The 21,265-nt window shown below is 41.2% G+C and overlaps 2 protein-coding genes and 1 long non-coding RNA gene across 4 annotated transcripts in view; 1 reads left to right on the top strand and 2 right to left on the bottom strand.

The window, feature by feature from the left end:
- Positions 1–21,265, bottom strand: part of LOC311054970 — a 91,770-nt gene that overhangs the window by 52,731 nt on the left and 17,774 nt on the right. The gene's annotated exons all lie outside the window — the stretch shown is intronic.
- LOC311055612 (guanine nucleotide-binding protein G(I)/G(S)/G(O) subunit gamma-12-like) lies at positions 5,788–6,739 on the bottom strand (the record flags this gene model as incomplete). The annotated part of the gene is made up of 2 exons (XM_084071862.1): positions 5,788–5,913; positions 6,647–6,739. The coding sequence occupies 2 exons, from the start codon at positions 6,737–6,739 to the stop codon at positions 5,788–5,790; spliced, it is 219 nt and encodes a 72-aa protein (XP_083927988.1).
- On the top strand, positions 11,393–20,044 carry rnf25 (ring finger protein 25). 2 transcript variants are annotated; one of them, XM_084071094.1, is made up of 10 exons: positions 11,393–11,497; positions 14,267–14,338; positions 14,569–14,665; positions 16,030–16,097; positions 16,351–16,420; positions 16,893–16,964; positions 17,189–17,335; positions 18,152–18,238; positions 18,837–18,974; positions 19,072–20,044. In XM_084071094.1, the coding sequence occupies exons 1-10, from the start codon at positions 11,481–11,483 to the stop codon at positions 19,795–19,797; spliced, it is 1,494 nt and encodes a 497-aa protein (XP_083927220.1). In that variant the 5' UTR covers positions 11,393–11,480; the 3' UTR covers positions 19,798–20,044. The 2 variants fall into 2 exon arrangements, with proteins under 2 accessions (XP_083927220.1, XP_083927219.1); XM_084071093.1 differs by having other exon boundaries at positions 11,395–11,497; positions 18,149–18,238.

The following is a 21,265-nucleotide window of genomic DNA, read 5'->3' as shown; positions in this document are numbered from 1 at the left end:
GACTTTTGACCTCTGACCTTTAGATCTCCCACCATTTTGAATTATATGAAAAACAGTCATTGGCTCCTAACTTCTGCATTTTTTCACTTATGGAAAATCCGTTGGAAATTTTTGTAGGCAGAGGTCCAAAGTTGAAGTGTTAAACGTTTCGTGCAGATTGCTCAAAAATCCCAGGAGTAGATAGATTTTAACTATTACAGTTTTATGAAAATTATTCATCTGCACCTAAAACATACATGCAGACTCACATTTCTTTGAAACTTTGCAGAAATGTACAGGGTCATTCCAAATATCACTGAAACCAATCTTACTCCAATTGGCCAAAGGGGGGCGCTATAGCAATTCTTTGAAAATGCAAACTTTAAACAGGCATAAGTCATGCCTCGTTTGGCCGAAAGTCGTGAAACTTGCTTACACTTGTGCCTTGACTCATGAGGAACACATGTATCGCTTTGACCAGTAAGCTCCGCCCTTAGATTTTCCGCAATTTTGAGCAGTTTGAAAAATACTTGTTTTTGGCAATTCTGGCTTAACCGTGCATACGCTTTTTACGAAACTCGGCCATATGGTAGATGCACATGAAAAACTATCAAGAAATAATTCTCACACTCATTCGTCAAAGGGTGGCGCTATAGCACTCAATTGAAAGTGCCAACTTTGAACAGGTACAACTCATGCCCTGTTTGACCTACAACCATGAAACTTTGATACACACATGTGTCTCTTCATGCCCGACAACTTTCGTGGTCTGACTTTTGACCTCTGACCTTTAGATCGCCCACCATTTTGAATTATATGAAAAACAGCCATTGGCTCATAACTTCTGCATTTTTTCACTTATGGAAAATCCGCCGCTTTTGTTTTGTCGGCAAAGGTCCTAAGTTCATGTGTAAAATGTTTCGTGCAGATTACTCAAAAATCCCAGGAGGAAATAGATTTTAACTATTGCAGTTTTATGAAATTATTCATCTGCCCCTAACACATACATGCAAGACTCACATTTCTTTGAAACGTTGCAGTAATGTAGAGAGTCATTCCAAATATCACTGAAACCAATCTCACTCCAATTGGCCAAAGGGGGGCGCTATAGCAATTTTTTGAAAATGCAAACTTTAAACAGGCAAAAGTCATGCCTCGTTTGGCCGAAAGTCGTGAAACTTGCTTACACTTGTGCCTTGACTCATGAGGAACACATCTATCGCTTTGACCAGTAAGCTCCGCCCTTAGATTGTCCGCAATTTTGAACAGTTTGAAAAACACTTAAACCCAGGATTTTTCAGCTATTTGCGTGAAACTGTATCATCTGTGTGGTCTCCTTTTTCACAGTTCCTTGTCTGTTGGTCCAATGGCGTCTCCCTTAAATGAGTGCCTCACAATCTCAAGGTCGCCAGTTCAAGCCTCACTTGATGCAGACTTCATTTAAGTTGAATTGCAAACAACATGACTGTATCAATGAATACATGTGCAAATGGTAAAGATAACCTGAAATGCTTATTTGAGAGTACGCTTTTTCAATGTATGACATACTTCATTCTGAAAATAGCCGATCTACAATCTCAAAACTTTTCAGATAGCAACGTGTTTCTGAGCTTGTAGATAAGCTGCTTTCACTGTTTTCGGTTGCGAGGAGACATACAATTTCTCTATTGGTAAATGGTTTGTGAACGAGTGATCTTAGTGTTGGCTTGGTTCATGACAGAAGGCAAGAGTTTATGATCTTCAACAGACAACATCAGCCTGGACAAAGCTATAGCACTATAGGTAATGTTGAAGCCTATTAGTCCGAAGGTTGAGAATTCGATTCCTGTCAATGGCAATAGGTTGAGATGTCCAATCAATCCATTCTGTTTCCATCTCTCTCTCTCTCATCAATCTATTCCGTTTCCATGTCTCTTTTCAATCTATTCCGTTTCCATGTCTCTCTCTCTCTCTCTCTCTCTCTCTCTCTCTCTCTCTCTCTCTCTCTCTCTCTCTCTCTCCAGTTTCCCTCTCTCTCTCTCTCTCTCTCTCTCTCTCTCTCTCTCTCTCTCTTTCTCTCTCTCTCTCTCTCTCCAGTTCCCATCTCTCTCTCTCTCTCTCTCTCTCTCTCTCTCTCGCTCTCTCTCTCTCTTTCCCTCCCTCTCTCTCCAGTTTCCATCTCTCTCTCTCTCTCTTTCCCTCCCTCTCTCTCCAGTTTCCATCTCTCTCTCTCTCTCTCTCTCTCTCTCTCTCTCTCTCTCTCTCTCTCTCTCTCTCTCTCTCTTCTCTCTCTCTCTCTCTCTCTCTCTCAGTTTCCATTACTCTCTCTCTCTCCAGTTTCCATGTCTGTCTGTCTCTCTCTCACTGGCCCTTCAGAGGTTTGTCTGTTGGTCCAATAGCGTCCCGCTTAAGTGTATGTCTCACAACCTCAAGGTCACAGGTTCAAGCCTCACTTGGTGCAGACTTCATCTAAGTTGCATTTCACACAACATGACTATCAATGAATACATTTGCAATTGTTAAAGATAACATGAAATACTTAATTGAGTGTTTTTTACATACTTCATTGTGAAAATAGCTGATCTACAATCTCACAACTTTTCAGATAGCAATGAGAGTATGTTTTTTCAATGTATAACATACTTCATTGTGAAAATAGCCGATGTACAATCTGACAACTTTTAATGGTTTGTGAGCTTGTAGATCGGCTACTTTCACTAGTTTTGGTTCTGAGGAGATGTACAACTTCTTCATTGGTAAATGGTTTGTGAACGAGTGATCTTTGTGTTAGTGAAACAGGGGCTTGGGTCATGACAGAAGGCAAGAGTTTGTGATCCTCAACAGACAATAACAGTCTGGACAAAGCTATAGCACTATAGGTAGTGTTGCAGCTACCTAAGAGTGCCTCACGATCGCAAGGTTGCCGGTTCAAGCCTCACTTGATGCAGACTCATTTAAGTTGAATTGCAAAAAACATGACTCAATCTATTCCGTTTCCATGGCTCTCTCTCTCTCTTCAATCTATTCCGTTTCTATCTTCAATCTATTCCGTTTCCATGTCTCTGTCTCTTCAATCTATTCCGTTTCTATCTTCAATCTATTCCGTTTCCATGTCTCTCTCTCTCTCTCTCTCTCTCTCTCTCTCTCTCTCTCTCTCTCTCTCTCTCTCTCTCTCTCTCTCTCTCTCTCTCTCTCTCTCTCTCTCTCTCTCTCTCTCTCTCTCTCTCTCTCTCTCTCTCTCTCTCTGAGGGTCGGCCATAGCTGAGTGGTTAGTGAGCCCGCCTAGGGAGCCAGAGGCTCTGGTTGACCCAGGTACGATTCCAGGCCAGGTCAAATGTGTCGATGAAATGAAATTTGTCCCTGAGCAAGACTCTTAACCCCTAATTGCTCACAGGCCCTCATTGGAAACAAGACCGCAAGGACTTTCATGAACTGACCTGTTAAAGGAATTATCATTTCTCTTTCTCTCTCCTGGCCCCGTATTATCGCTGCTTGCAGCTATATTTATTGTATTGCAACACAAGCTATTTTGTGCATATCAAACTATATTTTTAATACCATTTAAAAACGTTTGCTTCCTTCTGTAGTATTCACTTTTTATGTTTATTACTTCAACTAGCAGTATTAGTAGTTGTGAACCCATTGCTAGGCTTCTGTAAAGCTACTGACTGAAAATGATTTTTTGCGCAGTATTGTGGCTACAGAAACTTATTTTCAAGATAGAAAGGTCAACTCGGGCTCAAATTGAAGCTTATGAATGTGTGTCTGTATTTAAGAGAGGTCGTTATATTCACCATGATGACAATTCATGTAATTTTAGTAAATGAATATGTCCATTTACATAATTTCGACTTGATTGTTCAACTTGATTAAAATGTTTTCAAACTAAAACAATCTAAACTTCATGTAGTCTGAAAGACGGGTAGAGAAATAAGCAGACAGACAGAAGACAAATGAAAAGAGGCCGGGACATAACAAAATACTATTCTGTCTCTGTTCTTTGTTGCAGATAAGACTTGGCCTATGTGATTAAGCATTTGAGAATCAGCATATTTGAAAACAACAACAACAAAAAAGGAATGTGCAAACACCAAAGACATGGGCTACTTAATGTACTTAAAATGAACTTACTTAAAAAACTACTTAAAATGAACATTTTAAAATATTAAAATATTAATATTGCCATTTTACCTTTCATTACAACGCAGACACAAACATTGATATATTTTTTAATTAAGTCAGAAGTCAATTCTACAAGAGTTGTATGCTTGTGCCAGTCATAAGACCATTTTACAGGGATTATTGTACATTTACCTTATTTTGTCAACTCAACACAACCCTTGGATTCTCAAAGGTTTGATGTTATAGACAAGCTGTCACATATCGTAAGCATAAGGCATAAGCAACAAGAGTGACCCCTAGAGGTTATGTTCTATAATAAAAATTAACTCCAATCAGTGCAACAGTAGAATAAGGTTAAACTTCTTAAACTGCAAGGGCTACAAGCATCCAGGGCAAGGCCACTGTACCAGACAAGTGGTTTACCAAATGTTCCTTTATCCTGAGAATGAGCATGTCATTTATTCCCAAGCCAATGATTTGTGGTCAATCAATCAAACAAACAAACAAACAAACAAACACCATGTGCAGTCACTTCCATATGTTATTGTACAATGCAGCAGTGTGTCTCAAACGCACACTCTTTGCCTAAGGCTGTGGTTTATTCAGCACTATGAATATTGTGTTTTAATTTACTGCAAATCAACACGGAGGGGCTGAAGTTTGTTTGTGGTAAATTAAGTGTACCTCAGGTCTTGCAAATGACATCTGTAACAACATTGTGACAAAGTAATTCACTGTCGCATCTTTCACAGATCAACGTCCAGAGTTTGTCGTGTGCGTGGTAAAGACATTTTTTACTGAATGGCGGAACAAAGTAGTAATCAACTTATTGCACTGCCTTGTGCATTGTTACAAAACAAACACATTAAAGGAATTAAGCATATGTATAAAAGTTACTTCAGTTAACGAGTTAAGGAATGGGTAAAATGTATTTATAGCATCTGGGCCATCAGCCAAAGACTCGTAAGTCTGTTTTATGTTTTCGGAAGAGCAATGTTTCCAGATCTCGTTATATTATTTTGTGGCATCAGCAGGATGTGTGTGTTTATGAAACTACAGGTTGATGTGTTGTAAATTAAGACAATATATTCTCTATGAGTTCAGTTGATGTGTGAAACTCACTGTGGGATTTGTGTTGACTGTAACTGTATACAAATAAAAAAAATAAAGGAAATTTAATCAGAAGTGTTCAGAACCTTAATGCCAATCCCAGAGAATTCAGCAACATGATTTTACAATACAATGAGTATTTTAACATGATCATACCAAGGAAATTCCATTCCATAGTTTGATTTTTTTCTCTGTGTTTTGCCTGGCTTCTGCAGACATCTAACCAGTTGTTTGTTTTTGCCCCATGGCAACATGACTTGTTGCCATGCCACAACTACTCTTTCTTGGAGCCAGTAATTGCCTTCAGCCCAGCACTCTCACCAGTGGGAAGAAGAAAAGAAAAGGGGGGGTTTCAGTCAAGTCAAGTGTTGGACGGACGGAATGACCAACATAGCCATGATTCTTGCCATTCATGGGGCCCACCTCTAGCAAGGCAAAATGTATTATTAATGTACAACATCATTCATAGGCCTGTTCACTACTCTTTTGTTCAGAGTTTCACTTTTTCAAATCCAGTAATAAACAATAAACTTTGATGTTATTGCAGCAAGGTTACGGTCCACTTCCCAGCCAACAGTTTTGTTCTGTGCATGAATCTTAGAGCAATACACACGTCTTTTTGTCTTTGAATGGATTGGCGTTGGTGGCGATGCCAGTGAGGAGCGGATCACTGCGTCTGTGGTTCTGGCAATATTGGACCAGCTCTGCTACTGCCTGGGAAACCTGCAGGTACATAGAGATAGGTTGGCACTGCAGGAAATATTCAAAACATAATTTAAAAACACATACTCAAAGAATGAAAACTTTTACACACGTGGTATGGGATGCTTTTTGCTGTAAAAAAAAAAACACAACCACTTGTTTGTTTTTCCGCCTATAATGACATGCCCTAACTAAGGACATCAGGTTGAAAGTGGTTTAGGAAGCATGCAATGAAAGGCAAACCCATATCCACAATTTGTCCATTTAACCTTTAAGGATTTTTACCCTCAGATAAATTGTTGTTACAAGTGAAGTAAAATACAGCTGGGAGTGTCCAAACATTCTCCTAAAGTTAGAAAAGCTGGAGTGGAAGCCCCCCTCCCCCCCCTTTCATGAAAACAAAAACTTGAAATTATGTTTATAAAATGTGCTGGTTTACAAACATACACATAACAGCATTTATATGGTGAAAATTGTTTTTTTGTCGTGATCCTGATACATATTTAATGAAATTATTATTGAAGGAACTACATCATTCTTAAAGTTAATTGTAATTTGTAATTGTAATTATGTAATTTCAATTCAAGAATTACAATTATTTATTTCTACCTTCAGTTTGAATCATTCTATCATTCTTTACATGCTAGATTGCATGCATAATATTCTTGCCCATTTTCTTACACAGTCAAATGTTTACCCTCTGAGTTACAGACAGTAAAGTGATGATGAATGAAATGAATGCATGCATGCATACCTTGATTCTCTCCATGGAAGCCTCCACACGTAGTTGCTCCACCACTCTCCGTGCCTGCACCACATTGTTGCTACTGCACACTTTCCCTGACATTGGCTTATTATGTATGAGCAGGCAGCAACAATCAGTATCTCTCTTCAACTTTAGAAGTGAGAAGAGGATGGAGACATTTGTACATAAAGAAATATCGACCAGCAGAAGCCTGCTTCCACCCAAAAAAAGAAATAAACAAAGCAAAAAAATCACATGCAATTTTGTTTTACTTTTACTCGTTATTCCATCTTCTCAAAATCTCAATGGTCTTCCAGAAGCAGACTGCCTTTCCTTTGTGACCTGTGTACTATTATAGGCTACTCCTCTTTATGCCCTTGGGTCATTCTGTGTGTAGAGGACATTTGAAAGGCTCTGTGATGTGTGGAATACATAAAGGTCACAGAACAGAGCAGGAAAGGTCACTGACATCACACAACTTCACTTCTTAGCTTCCACTGATGATGAGAGATCATGGAGTTGGTATGGGGGGCACTTTCATGACAGCAGTGGTGTAAAGTAAATAAGTACATTTACTCAAGTACTGTACTTAAGTACACTTTTGAGGTACTTTTACTTTACTGCCTGAGACCAAAGCAAGCAGTAATGAAGTTTTTAAGGACAATAACCTTAGCTCTGCCTGCCTCTCAAAAGGCAGGCAGGAAAGAACATCCAATAGTGCAGGAGATAACCAAAACAATCGTTCAGTTTGTGATACAAGCATGAAATTTGGTACACATATAGCCAAAGGCATTACAAAAATAATTGGAGATGGAGCCATCGAGAATTTTCAACATGGCGCCCATGGCAGCCATTTTTCAAAATGGACGCCAGAAACAACTTTTTTCATATGACTTAGGGACATACTATGATATTTTAGACATATTTACCATATATTAGTACTTGGTAAATGTCTGTTGGATAATTGAAAAGTTGTCATTTAATATTCAAGATGGCCGCCATTTTTTAAGATGGCAGCCATCATTTGTGTGACTGTCTGATATGGATGATCTTGGTGTCTAATGAGTCATTATTTATGATGCAGAAATCAAATTTGAAACATTGGAATTGGCCAGAAGCTTCCTTCTACCTCAAAACTGGATGGACAACTGTTTCTTTCATGATAGCAGCCACATTGGCCAAAATAAAATGAATAATTGCGTGAAAATAGATCTATTATACATTAAAAAAAAATCGTTGAACCAATAAACAAAAAAAAATCCTCATATTTGCAAGAACAGAACCATCCAATGAATGGATAAGTAATAGAGTGGATGTTGAAGCACAGCCAGGGCACACTGGCAACACCACTGCTGTGAAACTCAGCATGGGGTTCAGTGCCAGCTAAATACACTCCTCTTAATATTGCCTTATTTCCTGTAATTAATGTGCTGGTTGTGGTTATAGTTTAGTGGTAGTGTAGTTTAGTTTCCTAAATGCTATCTAACGTTAGCCCCACATCTACATAATCGATGGGTTAAATTTGTAGTCCTACACTAGCCATGTCGAGGACCAAACACAGGTGTTCAGCTCTATATCAAATAAATTGAAACATCCGTGTTGGTCCTAAACATGGCCATTTAGGACTACAAATGAAACCCATGTATAGTTTACATATTTAGATGTTAGATAGCCGCACCTGAATGGACAGGATGTGCCAGCGCGGGAGAGCCGAGCCAAGGGTAACGGGCTTTATATGATTTTCATTTAGTTACCCAGATGGTGTACAGATCGCACAGGAATTAAATGGCATTGGATGAACGATCGGGCTAGGTGTAGGGCAATTCTCTGTTCCGAACCTAGTTGTATCCCATACAAGAATGTGTTTCCCTAGTAGTAAATGGTGGTAAAAGGATAATCCCTCGGCCTTAAAGTTTACTGCAATCATTACTTTTTTAGTTGAGAAAATGTCAAAGAAATTTCAACTTGTGAATTTTGATGGTCAAGGACCATCAACATCTTGCACAGCCAAGACGGACTGGAAGCTCTGTATCATTTGCCAAGAACACACAACAGAGGCATTGAGATGTCCTTTGCAGAATCCGCGAGCAGACAAGGAGAGTGGATACACTTCACTTGCAGAACATTTAAGACAGTTTAGTGAACTTGGCCAGCTCCCTTCAACATTTCAAATTGGAAGACTGGATGAGGGTCATGGTATAGAAGCAGCCATGGTTGCGAACAAAGCTCAATACCATAATACATGCAGGCTGAAGTACAACGAAACCAAGTTGCAAAGAACAAAAAAGCGAGCGTGCAGTGAAAGTGCTGATCAACAACTGGAATGCAAACTCAGAAGGTCCCAACCAAGTCGGACTCCTGAAATGAGACAGGATATCTGTTTCTTCTGCAGACAGCCTGCTGGAAATGAAAGCCTTCGTGAGGCTGCAACATTTCAATTGGACAATCGGGTGCGTGCTGCTGCAACCCTAATTCAAGACACTGAATTACTTGGGCGACTTAGTGCTGGGGACATGGTGGCCATTGAAGCAAAATATCATGCCAGATGCCTAATAAGTCTCTACAACCGTGCAAGAAAGGCTAAATTAGAAGGTCTTGAAGATCATGGTCAGGGACATGCAGCATCAACCTCTGGTGTTGTGTTGTTGTTGTGCTGAGTTGGTACTTTATATAGAGGAGGCCAGACAAGATGGTTCAGCACCGGTATTCAGACTAGCTGAACTTTCCCAGCTCTACAAGTCTCGAATGGAGCAGCTAGGAGTGGAGCTTGATAGCAGAGTTAACTCAACAAGGCTGAAAGAGAGACTTCTTGCAGAGTTCCCAGACATGCAAGCTTACATTAAGGGAAGAGATGTCCTGATGGCCTTTGAAGACGACATCGGCACTGCTCTTGCCAAAGCCTGTGAGCAGGATAATGACGAAGATGCTATGCACATTGCACGTGCTGCACAGATTGTCCGTCGTCAAATATTTGGGGAGGCCAAACCATTTGAAAGTTTCCTCAGCCCCAACTGAGATACCTCAAGAGGTAATGGCCACAATTGAGAGGTTTGTTATTCTTCTCTATGACCGAACCAGCACATGTACAGAAATAAATAAGGCAAGGAGGAAGTTGTTTGCAAAGAAGCACAACCCAGAATCAATCCCACCGACCAAGGCTGCCCTGGAAGAGCATGTCAAAAGAGCTGTACTCCAAGGAAGCCACGTGTGGGGTCAGGTGCTGGTGTCAACACCAGAACTACCTTCACCGTGCAAATGGGGTTGGTCAAAGACATCAGAGGGAGACTATGAGCCCTTCTGGACATGCCTACCAGATGCAGGCAAGTCAAGTCATGTACTTGTCTCTTGTCAATGTAAGAAGGGTTGTGTTGGGAAGTGCAAAAAAGCTCAGTTAGAGTGCACTGCCCTCTGTTTCTGTGAAGGCGAGTGTGAATAGTCTTCCTTGTGAATAGTTAGACCCAAGGTTTGGCCTCACTTATTGTAAGATATAACAAATCAGCTTAGAAATTCTACAGTTATTCAAATTCTGCAGAAAAAATGTATAATTTGACACAGAGATCATCCATATCTAACCAGGCTGGAAAAAATGGCGGCCATTTTGAATTGTTGATGAATTATCCCAAAAATACATTACCAAGCACATGTGGTCAATTAATTCAACACATTTTGTCTACAGTGTCATATTATATCCATCACTCATTAGAAAACAGTTGTTTCTGGCGTCCATTTTGAAAAATGGCTGCCATGGGCGCCATGTTGAAAATTCTCGATGGCTCCATCTCCAATTATTTTTGTAATGCCTTTGGCTATATGTGTACCAAATTTCATGCTTGTATCACAAACTGAACGATTCTTATACATTTTATAGCTAAACAGCTGGACTACAATACCAAAGCAAGGTCCCATGAGGGGTTTGCAAACAGGCAGCTTGCACCGTGCCCCTTTCATAAACCAGGGCCATCAAAGGATGCTGGCCTACTGTTTTTCTCAAAACAGATGTGGCAAGCTGATATAGCAATTAGCAACAAGCTCACAAGCTGAGCTTGTAGATCTACTATTTTTGCAAAAGCAAAAATAGTGGGAAAGAGAAAATGTTAGCCTATATTGACATGTACAAAATAGGGATGGTTGGATGCCAGGTTGAAAGTGGTTAATAAATGTATGGTTGCAATGTATGGATTGAGATGCACTCAGCGGAGTTGATCTGAAATCAGATGAATCTGCAAAAATGTGAGTAGGGGGTATAGCAATTGCCATCCTCTGAGACCCCAAATGATATGCCCCTTCACAGTGGCCTAGTAGTAGAGAAGGCCCTGGCCCTGGTATCAATCATGCTGTGAGGCAAGCCCACAGTGTTGAACCATTCACGGGCCAGGCCCAGAGAGCCAGCCAACCTCTCTGGATGGGGATGAAATAATGTGTACTAATATATACGTATATATATACTAATAATAATTAGCACACACACACACACACACACACACACACACACACACACACACACACACACACACACACACACACACACACACACACACACACACACACACACACACACACACACACACACACACACACACACACACACACACACACACACTGCAGAACCGTGGGATCAAAATAAATACCCTATGGACTTTACGCCCCTTCATGCTGTGTCTGGCAATCTCCGTTTAGGGGTTAAGAAGTACCCTATGCCAGCGTTGCCATGTCCGCGGACGCATAGCCGGTTTAAAAGCGCCCATGTGGTCTAAATGCCTCTTTTGGCCTTGTTTTCCTAGACCTGGTTTCTTGTTTCTCTCTCAAAATATGGCAACGCTGTTCAGTGAGGCTGCTGGACATCATGGCTGCGGAGTGCGAGTGAGTTTGTTGACAGCGTGTGAAACCATTGAAAATGTGTGAATGTTCCGTTAATTTCTGAATGACACACATCTCACCCATTTGTGATACAGCTTCATACAAACGGTGGCTGTGTTGTTTTGAGCAGATCACACCGATCAGGCTTTACTTTGTGTGTAGCAACAATAGCACCTCCCAGCTAAGCTAATGGTTGCTAACACCGATAGCAGCTGATGATGTGTGATTCTTTTCTGATCTGAAGGGGTTTTCATGTTGAGTAGCTTGTTGTATAGGCTGTTTTTGGTAGGACACCAGTGGACTAAGTATCATACTTAGCGGTCAAAAAGTATGAATCATAGTAGGCTTGTCATTATTATTACATAATCGCGTAATCGCAATTATTTTTGCATAGTCGTTATCATCGTTTCCATGTTGAAAAATGTTCATGTATGTTCAAACATAAATACAATTGTGGAAAAAGCAGATCTACAATCTCACAACGTGTCGCGATGGGAAGCGTTGTGAGCTTGTATATCTGCTATTAAGATCTGCTATTTCCACTATTAAAAGAGTAGTTCACTCAATAAAGTGACTTATTTTCTATCGATTACACACCTCGAAGCCTTGAATTCATGGAGTTTTTTTTTGTCGCATTCCTAAGGCAATAATTTGATGACCGGCGGAGTCGACTCATCGATCAAATTATTGGTCTAGGAATCTCCATGAATTCAAGGCTTAATGGGATGTGTGCAATTGATAGAAAATATGTAATTTCTTGGGTGAACTATCCCTTTAATGCTTTTTTAAAGTATAAAGTTATTAGATACGTAATTTATTTACGTTATTCTTTAGGTTATTCTGCCATATCTGCAACTTCAAAGCCTAAAAGCCAAACATAAATGTAATTATTATTCACACTGTTCCAGTGTCAACAATTAAAAACTATTATTTGAGTGACAATTAATTGTCAAGTAAAATGTCATAATCGTGCCATCCCTAATCGTGCCATCCCTAAATCACATTTAATGCTAGGCTGGCTGCTTTTATGTAAAAACTGGCCTTACATGTATAGTGCAGTACCCGCTGTCTCTGACACTGACTCAGAGGTGGAAAGTAACCAAGTATATTTACTCAAGTATTGTACTTAATACAATTTTGAGGTATTTTTTACTTTACGGGAGTATTTCCATTTTTCAGTTCTTTTACTTCTACTCCACTACATCTTAGAGAGATGTTGTACTTTTTCTCCCCTACAATTATTTGTATTGATAAGTAAAACAAAGTACAGCAAAGCTACACATGCAAACTTGGTGTCTATTTCATGTTAGTTGACAATTAGAAACATGTTGGATGCTTATCTTTATGATTGGGTGTGTCCAGACTTCCAATTTGCAGTGACCATGGTAGCTGAAAATTACTGTACCTTGATCTTTATCATTTTGTTTACAAACGTGATGTCATTTTGTTTACAAACGATTTATGATTGAATCTATCAAAATAACTCTTAATTTGCTTATTGCAAATATAGCCACTAACCAGTGCAGCTTGGGGAAAGTTCTCGAGGGACTTGGTGGTAACCATTTGAGAAAAGCCGTTGTCTGGCTTCATCTACTCTGCTGTGGCCACCGCTCTTGCTGTATGCTGTGGCTCCAAGGTGAAGGTGACCAGAGTTTCTGTGAGATACGATGTTGCTTCCCAAAGCTGCCCTTGCACTCTTTTTCCTATAGTCAGGGAAGGCTGATGTTGGTCAAATGGTACCAAGTCCCTTGAGAACCTTCCTCCTGCACCCAAGATACACTGACTCAGCACGGCAAAAGGCCACTCCAACCTATATTTCAGTGTGTTGGCTGGTACTGGGACTCCATGACCAAGACTTGAGAACCTTACTGGACGCAGGGGTGGGTGGGTGGCTGTGTGTGTGTGTGTGTTCTATACACCTTTGACTAGTATGCTAGTAGTATAAAATGTATGCTGAACATAGTAGCTGTATAATTAGGAATGGGTTCTACTACTCTTATATTGTTGCAAATTAGAGTACCCTAGATGGATTAATCCTAAATCTGAGCATGCCAACGTGTTTCTAATGCTCAAGAAGCATATTAGACACAAGATTAAGGTCATTTTTACACGCCATCTTTGAAATATGCAAGATAGAGGTCCAGACACACCCAGTCATAAAGATAAGCATTCCAACATGTTGCTAATGGTTTAAAAAAAACATGAAATAGACACCAAGTTTGCATTTATAGCTCATCTGGTTCAAAGGTTATAGCCATACCTTATTGAGATGGTGGCCATATTGGATTTGGCCACTATGATGACACCGAAGAGTCGCTGGGCACCCTTCCTAAATCATTAGAGCATGCCATGGGTTCCATCGGGACCAAAGTTGGTGCTTTTACACTGACTTGCGTAAAAAATATCCATTAGACCTGGACTATAATGAAGTTAACCGTTTTTAGCCTTTTTTAGCTGTTCTGTCATAAAATATCAAATTAGAAATGTTACATTCTTGTATGTTCCCCTAAACATGGGTATTCTGAACATTTTGAGCACCTCAGAAAATATGTAGCTCCAACGGTTTACAACGGATTACTTCTTCCACCATTGCACTGACCTGCCAGTCTGTGACAACCACTCATCAGTGACATCAGTATATCGTGAGGTCAGGTATCTTCATATTTGGAGAAAAAGCGATGACAGAAACAGATTCCGTACATTCATTGTAAGATGATGCTAATCGATGGATAAGTTGATGAACACTTGGTACTTCTCTACTCCTCTCCGCAGTGTGCTGTGTGAAATTGAGGTGCTCCAGTCCATCTACCTGGATGAGCTGCATGTCACCAGGACAGATGACAGGTGAGAGACTGCCACCACTTTAAAATATTATCTTTTTTTCCGACAGTCTTGGTCCAAGGCTAGGAAGTTGAATGGTGTTAATCGTAAGACAGACTTAGTTTGGTGTCACTGCGTGTGTGGGGTGACTAACAATTAATTCCATTTCAATTTCATCATATTGCAAAATCACTAAAAAGTTGTCTCAACAAGACACTACATTAGATCAGTTTGTGTTGTACCTCTCTCTCCAGGGGCTGGGAGGTGAGCCTGGTGCTGTATCCGTCTACGGCGGAGGACTCTGTCTCCCAGTTCGTCCGTCTCACCCTGACTATGACCCTTGACCTGGAGGTAGGCCCCACTCAGCGTCTTATCCTATCTGCTATTGGTCTCTAGTATCTGCAATCCATGCGTTTCTTGTCATACCCAGAAATCTCCCCGTGTGGGAGCCCAATCTTCTACCGCTCTGGTAGAAGATTGGTAATAACTGCTAGGGGAAATATTGTGCATACGCACAGCTTCAGGCACTACTACTTAATGTCAACTTGTAGGTGTCCTACCCGACACCAGGGTCTAAATATCTCAATGGAAGAGCAGGGAGACCACCTCCAACCACTGCAGATGTGCTAATTATATATTGTATTAATGTACTCAAACTCTACCATGCAGATTGGTTCAAATAAGGTTTTATAATTCATTGAAATAAGTTCCATATTTCAGCTTTAAATGATCACAGGATAAAACTAGGCTAACCACAGCCTCATGCAAGTGAAATTATGGGTGTGGTGGCTCCAGGGCAAAGCTTTTATATCACTGCAGAATACAATATTTGAGACTTGGCAGTGATATGGTATGTTGTTGTCTTTTTCAAGTGTAATATTTGATAAATGGGGGCTCCCACTAAGTATAGATGGGTTGAGTCTAGGTAATGACTTTACTCAAGTGAAGCAAAGCTAGGGCTGCAACAGTTAATCAAACTAATAATAAAGAAAAACATCACATAGATGCAACTGGGACATATCATCAGTGTTGTAGCCTGGGGTCAACGGGTGCTTCGGGTCTCGCAACATACACCCTCGCCCCGGTAACCCAGCCGGGGGTTTATCAAGCCCCCGACTTACGTCCCAGTAGCTACCCACGGTCAGTCCTCGTAGGGCAAGGCAGGGCCACTCAATCCGCTTCTCCGGAACTACTCTGCCGGGACTTGGGGAGAGGAGAGGCTCTGGCTCGTGGAGGGACTAGGCTCTGTGGATGGCCTCCTGGCCGGGCTCCTCCTTTGTCTCACCAGGTCCAGGACCTGAGCGTTGCACCAGACTCCCCCGTTCCAAACATTTCATTCTGGCGTGATGGTTTCTTGCGCCGTGGTGGTACTGCAGGCTCCACTTGCGGCTTGCTTGAATGGCCCTCCTTAAAGGCCTCACCATGGATTTGTTGGGCTTCTTCCTCATGGAAGACACAGGCTGGGGCGCTAACCCATACTGCTTATGAATCTAATCAATTATATAAAAACAAAATTGTAATAAAACAAATACATTTTCAAAAGTAGCAGATCAACGAGCTCACAACACAACGTGCCGCGATGCGACGCGTTGTGAGCTTGTAGATAAGCAAATATTGCGTGACACTGGTGTACGTCGATGTATAAAAAAGGACTTAAATGGTTAAACTGGTGCTCAATGCAAGGAGTAATATGTGTTTCTCTGTCCCTCTCACAGTACCCATTCTCCCCTCCCACCATCTCCATTCATAACCCCCGTGGACTTTCTGATGATAAGCTCAACAGGTGAGGAGTTTGAGTCCTTGTCGTTGGACCCATTTGTCTTGGTTTAAGCACTTGAACCCTATTTCAAAAATAGCTAAAATAAAATTGAAGTTTTGAGGGATGCCAACTGGCTTAATAACGGGGTATGGGGTGTCGGTATAAATGTCTCATATCCTGATATTGCCGTTTTCAGTTTCCGCTGTACGCTTACAACATTGAATTTCAAACATATAGTCCAAATAATGTCTCTCTCTTTCTCTCTGCTCTCATAAAGTGTTAAGAGGTGTCTGCAAACCGAGGCGGAGGCCAGTCTTGGTTCACCAGTCTTATATCAGCTCATTGAGGTCTGTTCTCTCTCAAGCATAATACTGATCTTATTTTAATACAGTTGTGTAGTAGTTTTGCTATCCGATTATTTGGTGCCTCCTTTTTAAAACTTCACTCATGTCCTGTCGGGCATTTGAATTAATGGGGTCGCCAACACAAATTCCCTCATAATATGGGGTTGTGGTATAAAAACGTTTGAGAACCCCTGCAATAGAGCATGCCTGTTTGCTTAGGGGAGAGTTTTAATTTTGACCTTCAGGCAGTACCACTTGTCAACCAGTAGTGGTCAGACCCTACCACAGGATCTAGATTTCTTGATAGAAGAGCATGCAAACCAAATACAACCACTGCAGTTGAGTTGTGTTAGTATTGTATTAAAATACTCTGACCTTGCAAATTGATTAAAATAACATTTTATTTAAGTTACATAGTGTAGCACTAGCTTTAAACTTCTATTCCTGTGTCTTTTCACCCTTTCTCCTCCCTCAGAAAGCCAAAGAGATACTGACGGAGAGCAATATTCCCCATGGGAACTGTGTCATTTGCCTTTATGACTTTAAGGTTGGTCTTTTATGTTGTAATGTTGATTAAAATGTGTGGACCCAAAGATTCCACTGCCGATTAAATATAAATTCTTACAGCCGTCATACTAGAGGCCATTGTTTGTCCACCATCCATTTGACCCTCTTTGTTTCATGTGCACTTGACTGATGCTAGCCACGGTCCCCTTAAAATCACTGTCCAATTCTTATATGGTTAACAACCCTCTCTATCCCTCTCTTCAGGAGGATGAAGTATTCACCAAGACGAGCTGCTATCACTACTTTCACTCCCACTGCCTGGGCCGCTACGTCACCCATTCTGAGAGGGAGTTGAGGGAGCGAGAAAGGGAACTGGAGGAGGACAAGACCAGGGAGAGGACAGAAGAGGAGGTCAGATGTCTTGTGTCTCTTGACACTGACACAAATGCACTTGAGATGGAGTGTGTATATTGTCACTGTCTGGCAGAAACCTTGTATATATTATATACATGCATGATTACCAGCAAGTAATAGTTAGATTCACCCACAATTTTTACCACAGTATCTAGCCAAAATATTGTCCTGTGGTGTCCTTGAGGGAGCTTTGGGGGGTTTCAGACATTTTAAGAACACACACCTTTTATGGGAGGTCCCTGCCCTGGTGCAAAATATATTTTATGGGGGTCTGCGGTCAAAAACATATTCATTTGTGGGTCCTTGAAATAAAAAAACAAACATTTGAGAACCACTGCTTTTATCGGTTCCTAGGTTTGGTATTTGAAATGCGCCCCCTTCAAGTTATTACACTGGCCCGGGGCGCAGTGCGAAGAAAGAGAAAAAAGACAAAAACATAGGACATGACAAAGAAGACTAGACTAGGACAACAAGAACTTAGTCACAACAGGAGGGAGTAGAGGCTAAACACAAACACAACACAAAACAACAAGTGAACCTAGACCTCTACAGTGAAACGGTGGGTCATCATTTTTAGAAGTCCCTAGCTTTTTCCACAATTTCGGTGCCAACACGGCAAAGGCATGGTCGCCCGTCCTCCCTGTGCTAGACCTGGATGCTTTCCTAACTTTATTTTAAAATCAGTGACGTGGTCAAGGTTGCTCCCTATCCTTCTCAGTGCACTGCACGCTAGTCTACAAATTAGTTTGGGTCACTGGTTTTGGTACATGAAAGCTTGAAATCTCACTTCAAACTCTTTTGTTGTTGTAGGAGCTGACTGTTGTGTGTCCGGTATGCAGAGAGCCTCTAATGTATGATGTTGAACAGCTCCTGTCTTCCCCTGCTCCCTGCTTTCCTGAGGTAAAATCAGCACAGTTCTACATTCAGCTGCAGCACATAACTCTTTTAGGTCCTTCTATTCAATGTTTTTAAAGTTTAAAGAGTTTTGACTAAGCACTCTGATTAGAAGTAAAATAACCTTAAAAGTTGTGTGGACATACTGAATATTACTGGTCTTGTATTCTTCTACACTGTATATAAATATGTTTTGGTATATACTCACCAATGCATGTTTGACTATAGGTAGATAATATATATATCCTATCTTAAAAGCTTCTCATTTTATGCACCTAGAATCTGTGCTACTGTAATGCTTGAATTGGATGTATGTGTGGCTATGACTATGTATTGTGTAATATATCATGATTTGCAATTTGTTAATTCTAGAGAATTGAATTTAAAGAAATGGGTTATGTCATGCTTACTGGACTGCCTAATGTTACCCGCATTACTAAGGCATAGTGTTACTTGCACATGAGTAATATGTTGGTAGGGTTAACGGATGATTCTTTTTCAAATTGAATTTGTGCACCACGACTTGTCTGGTGACTCTCTGGAGCAACTGAAGCCATGTGAGTTATAAGAAAGGGTAATGAACATGGTTGTTTGTGTCACCCAGATGCAAGGAGTAGAGATTGGGGCAGACTTCAGACAGAAGTGGCGTGAACTCCAGGACGTTTTAGAACGACAGAAGGCCAAAGGAGGACTCATTGACCCTGAAGTGGAATCAAATCGTTTCCTCATACATATCAATGAGGTGAGCAACAATAAACAACCCTACAACAAAGTAGAGTACCAAATCTATTTTGTTTCATATGTCACACGAAAAGGCTAATACATGTCAACTTCTGCAGACACCCGCTGACGGCGAAAATATGAACCTGGATGTAGATGCCTCTACTACCCAATCAGTGCCCTCCACTTATCCTGTGTCATCCGATGAAGTTCGTGTCCAGGGGGAGCATTTGCACACTGGCCAGTCATATCGCAGAGGCTGGTCAGGTCACAGAAGGCTTATCCAATCAAAGCACACAAGAAGAGGAGGCAGGGGAAGGCCACAACACGGAAGACCCACGCCACCTTCAGAGCAGTTAGTCAAACTCAGCCTGTCTTCAGCCAGCACCAATTGCCAAGCTTCTGAATCCAGACTTCAGAAAGTAGGAAATGTAGACCTAAACCAAACCAAGATGACAGAGGATGAGTGCTCCACAGTCCAGAACCATCAAGAGCTTCTGTTTTCTGACAAACAGCCAATTTGCCAGCCAAATTTGGATGGACTGAAACCCGACTGCCCAAAGGATGTCGGGGAATCTGTCCACAGCCGCACAAATCGAGGTAGGGGAAGAGGCCCTCGTGGATCTGGACAACAACCTAGCCACTGGCAGGAGAGGCACGTCAGAGGACCGGACCAATGGGATGCTCCGGGATCTGCCCACCATAACTGGGACGGGCGAGGTCCGAGAAGCAGGGGAGGGGCCTATAATCCCTGTAGAAGAGGAGGTGGGCCTCGACGGGGTCATGGGAGAGGATTCCACCAGAAAGTGGTAGAGAGAGAAGTGGGTAAGGAGGGGGTGCTATGACAAAGGGCCATGCGAGGGCAAAAGAACAAATGTATGTGTGCCTCCATTATCAACATGTATAACACAAAGCCCTGCACCAGAACTGAAGTCCTGTATAGCATCTTACCATCCTTTGCATTGGTGTTGTCCTGGTCTTTGATATGCACATTCATGCAGGCTTATATCCGATGCAGATGGTTATTGTTGGTCTCTGTTGTGCCGCCATATGAATTCAAAGAGCAAAAAATTAAAGTGATCTTTCTCTGGGCGTTTCTGTGTTTCGTAAGATCTCTGAAATGACGTGCAGGCATCTCTCATGTAGCATGTTTCTCCTGTCAGCACTTATGTTACATGCGCGCGCACACCCCATACCAGGCCAGTTATGACTGAGGCAAGGGAAAGGTATATGCAGATAATGTCATCTTTTGTCTGTAAGAGTTTCTGTGAGAAATATGTCTGTGATGGAAATTATTTTATTTACTCCACTGCACCCTCTACAGATCTGGTCAATGGCAATTTCTAACCCTGGGTAATTTATTTTGACCATATTTGCTCTGGACCGGGGCTACAACCACACCAACCCAGTGCCCCAGAAGATATCACAGTTTTCAGCCTCTCAAGTTGCCCTGGCATTTAGCCAGTGGTGGAAGAAGTACTCAGATATTTTACTTGGTTAAAGTAGCAATACCACAATATTAAAATACTCTGTTACAAGTAAAAGGCCTCTCTTCAAAATGTTACTTGAGTAAAAGTACAAAAGTATTCAAAATATATTTAAGTACCACAAATGTTTGAAAATAGCAGATCTACAAGCTCGGCTATTTTCAAATAGCCTAACATAGGGCTGAAGTGGTTAATGCATGTTTTATAATATAATTGATATCTGCAAATACACTAGTAACTAAAGTTTTCAAATGAATGTAGTGGAGTAAAAGTACAATATTTGCCTCTGAGATGTAGTGGAATACAAGTAAACGTATTGAAAATTGGAAATACTCCAATAAAGTAAAAATACCTCAATTGTGCTTAAGCACAGTGCTTGAGTAAATGTACTTAGTTACTTTACACCACTGCATTTAGCTACTGCCTTCACCTTGTACAGTAAAACACAGTCACACACACACCCCTCTGTTATTAAAAAAGCGGTCATCTGACAATAAACCTGGCCAATCACAATGCATCCGCGACCATTCCTCCGAGCTGTGGGACCAGAGCCGAAAATAGCAGATTTACAAGCTCACAGCGCGAGGCGCACTCGACGCCTTGTGAGATTGTAGATCTGACGCGCGACACCGTAGTCCGACGACAGCCAGTCATCTTCTGGGCGGGGCTAAATATACTGCAATCAACCATCAGTCTGTGTTGCCATGTCCGCCTATTATAAGCGACGTTGGACTTATTTTTCTGTGAAGTTGCTTGTAAATATTGGTAGCTAGCTGCGGGTTTTGGGGCTCGGGTATTTGGGTTTGTTTCCTAATGTTGTTTGAAC

This window comes from Gymnoscopelus microlampas (genome assembly GCF_963454915.1).
Source record: "Gymnoscopelus microlampas genome assembly, chromosome: 11".
Taxonomy (NCBI): Eukaryota; Metazoa; Chordata; class Actinopteri; order Myctophiformes; family Myctophidae; genus Gymnoscopelus; species Gymnoscopelus microlampas.
Note: the sequence above shows the minus strand (reverse complement) of the source record. Positions and strands in the feature narration are given on the sequence as shown.

Excerpts from the sequence above, each read along its gene's own strand:
- rnf25 (XM_084071093.1), top strand. Across the intron at positions 14,666-16,029 it reads CTATGACCCTTGACCTGGAG|TACCCATTCTCCCCTCCCAC; the intron begins GTAGGCCCCACT and ends TCCCTCTCACAG. Across the intron at positions 16,098-16,350 it reads TCTGATGATAAGCTCAACAG|TGTTAAGAGGTGTCTGCAAA; the intron begins GTGAGGAGTTTG and ends GCTCTCATAAAG.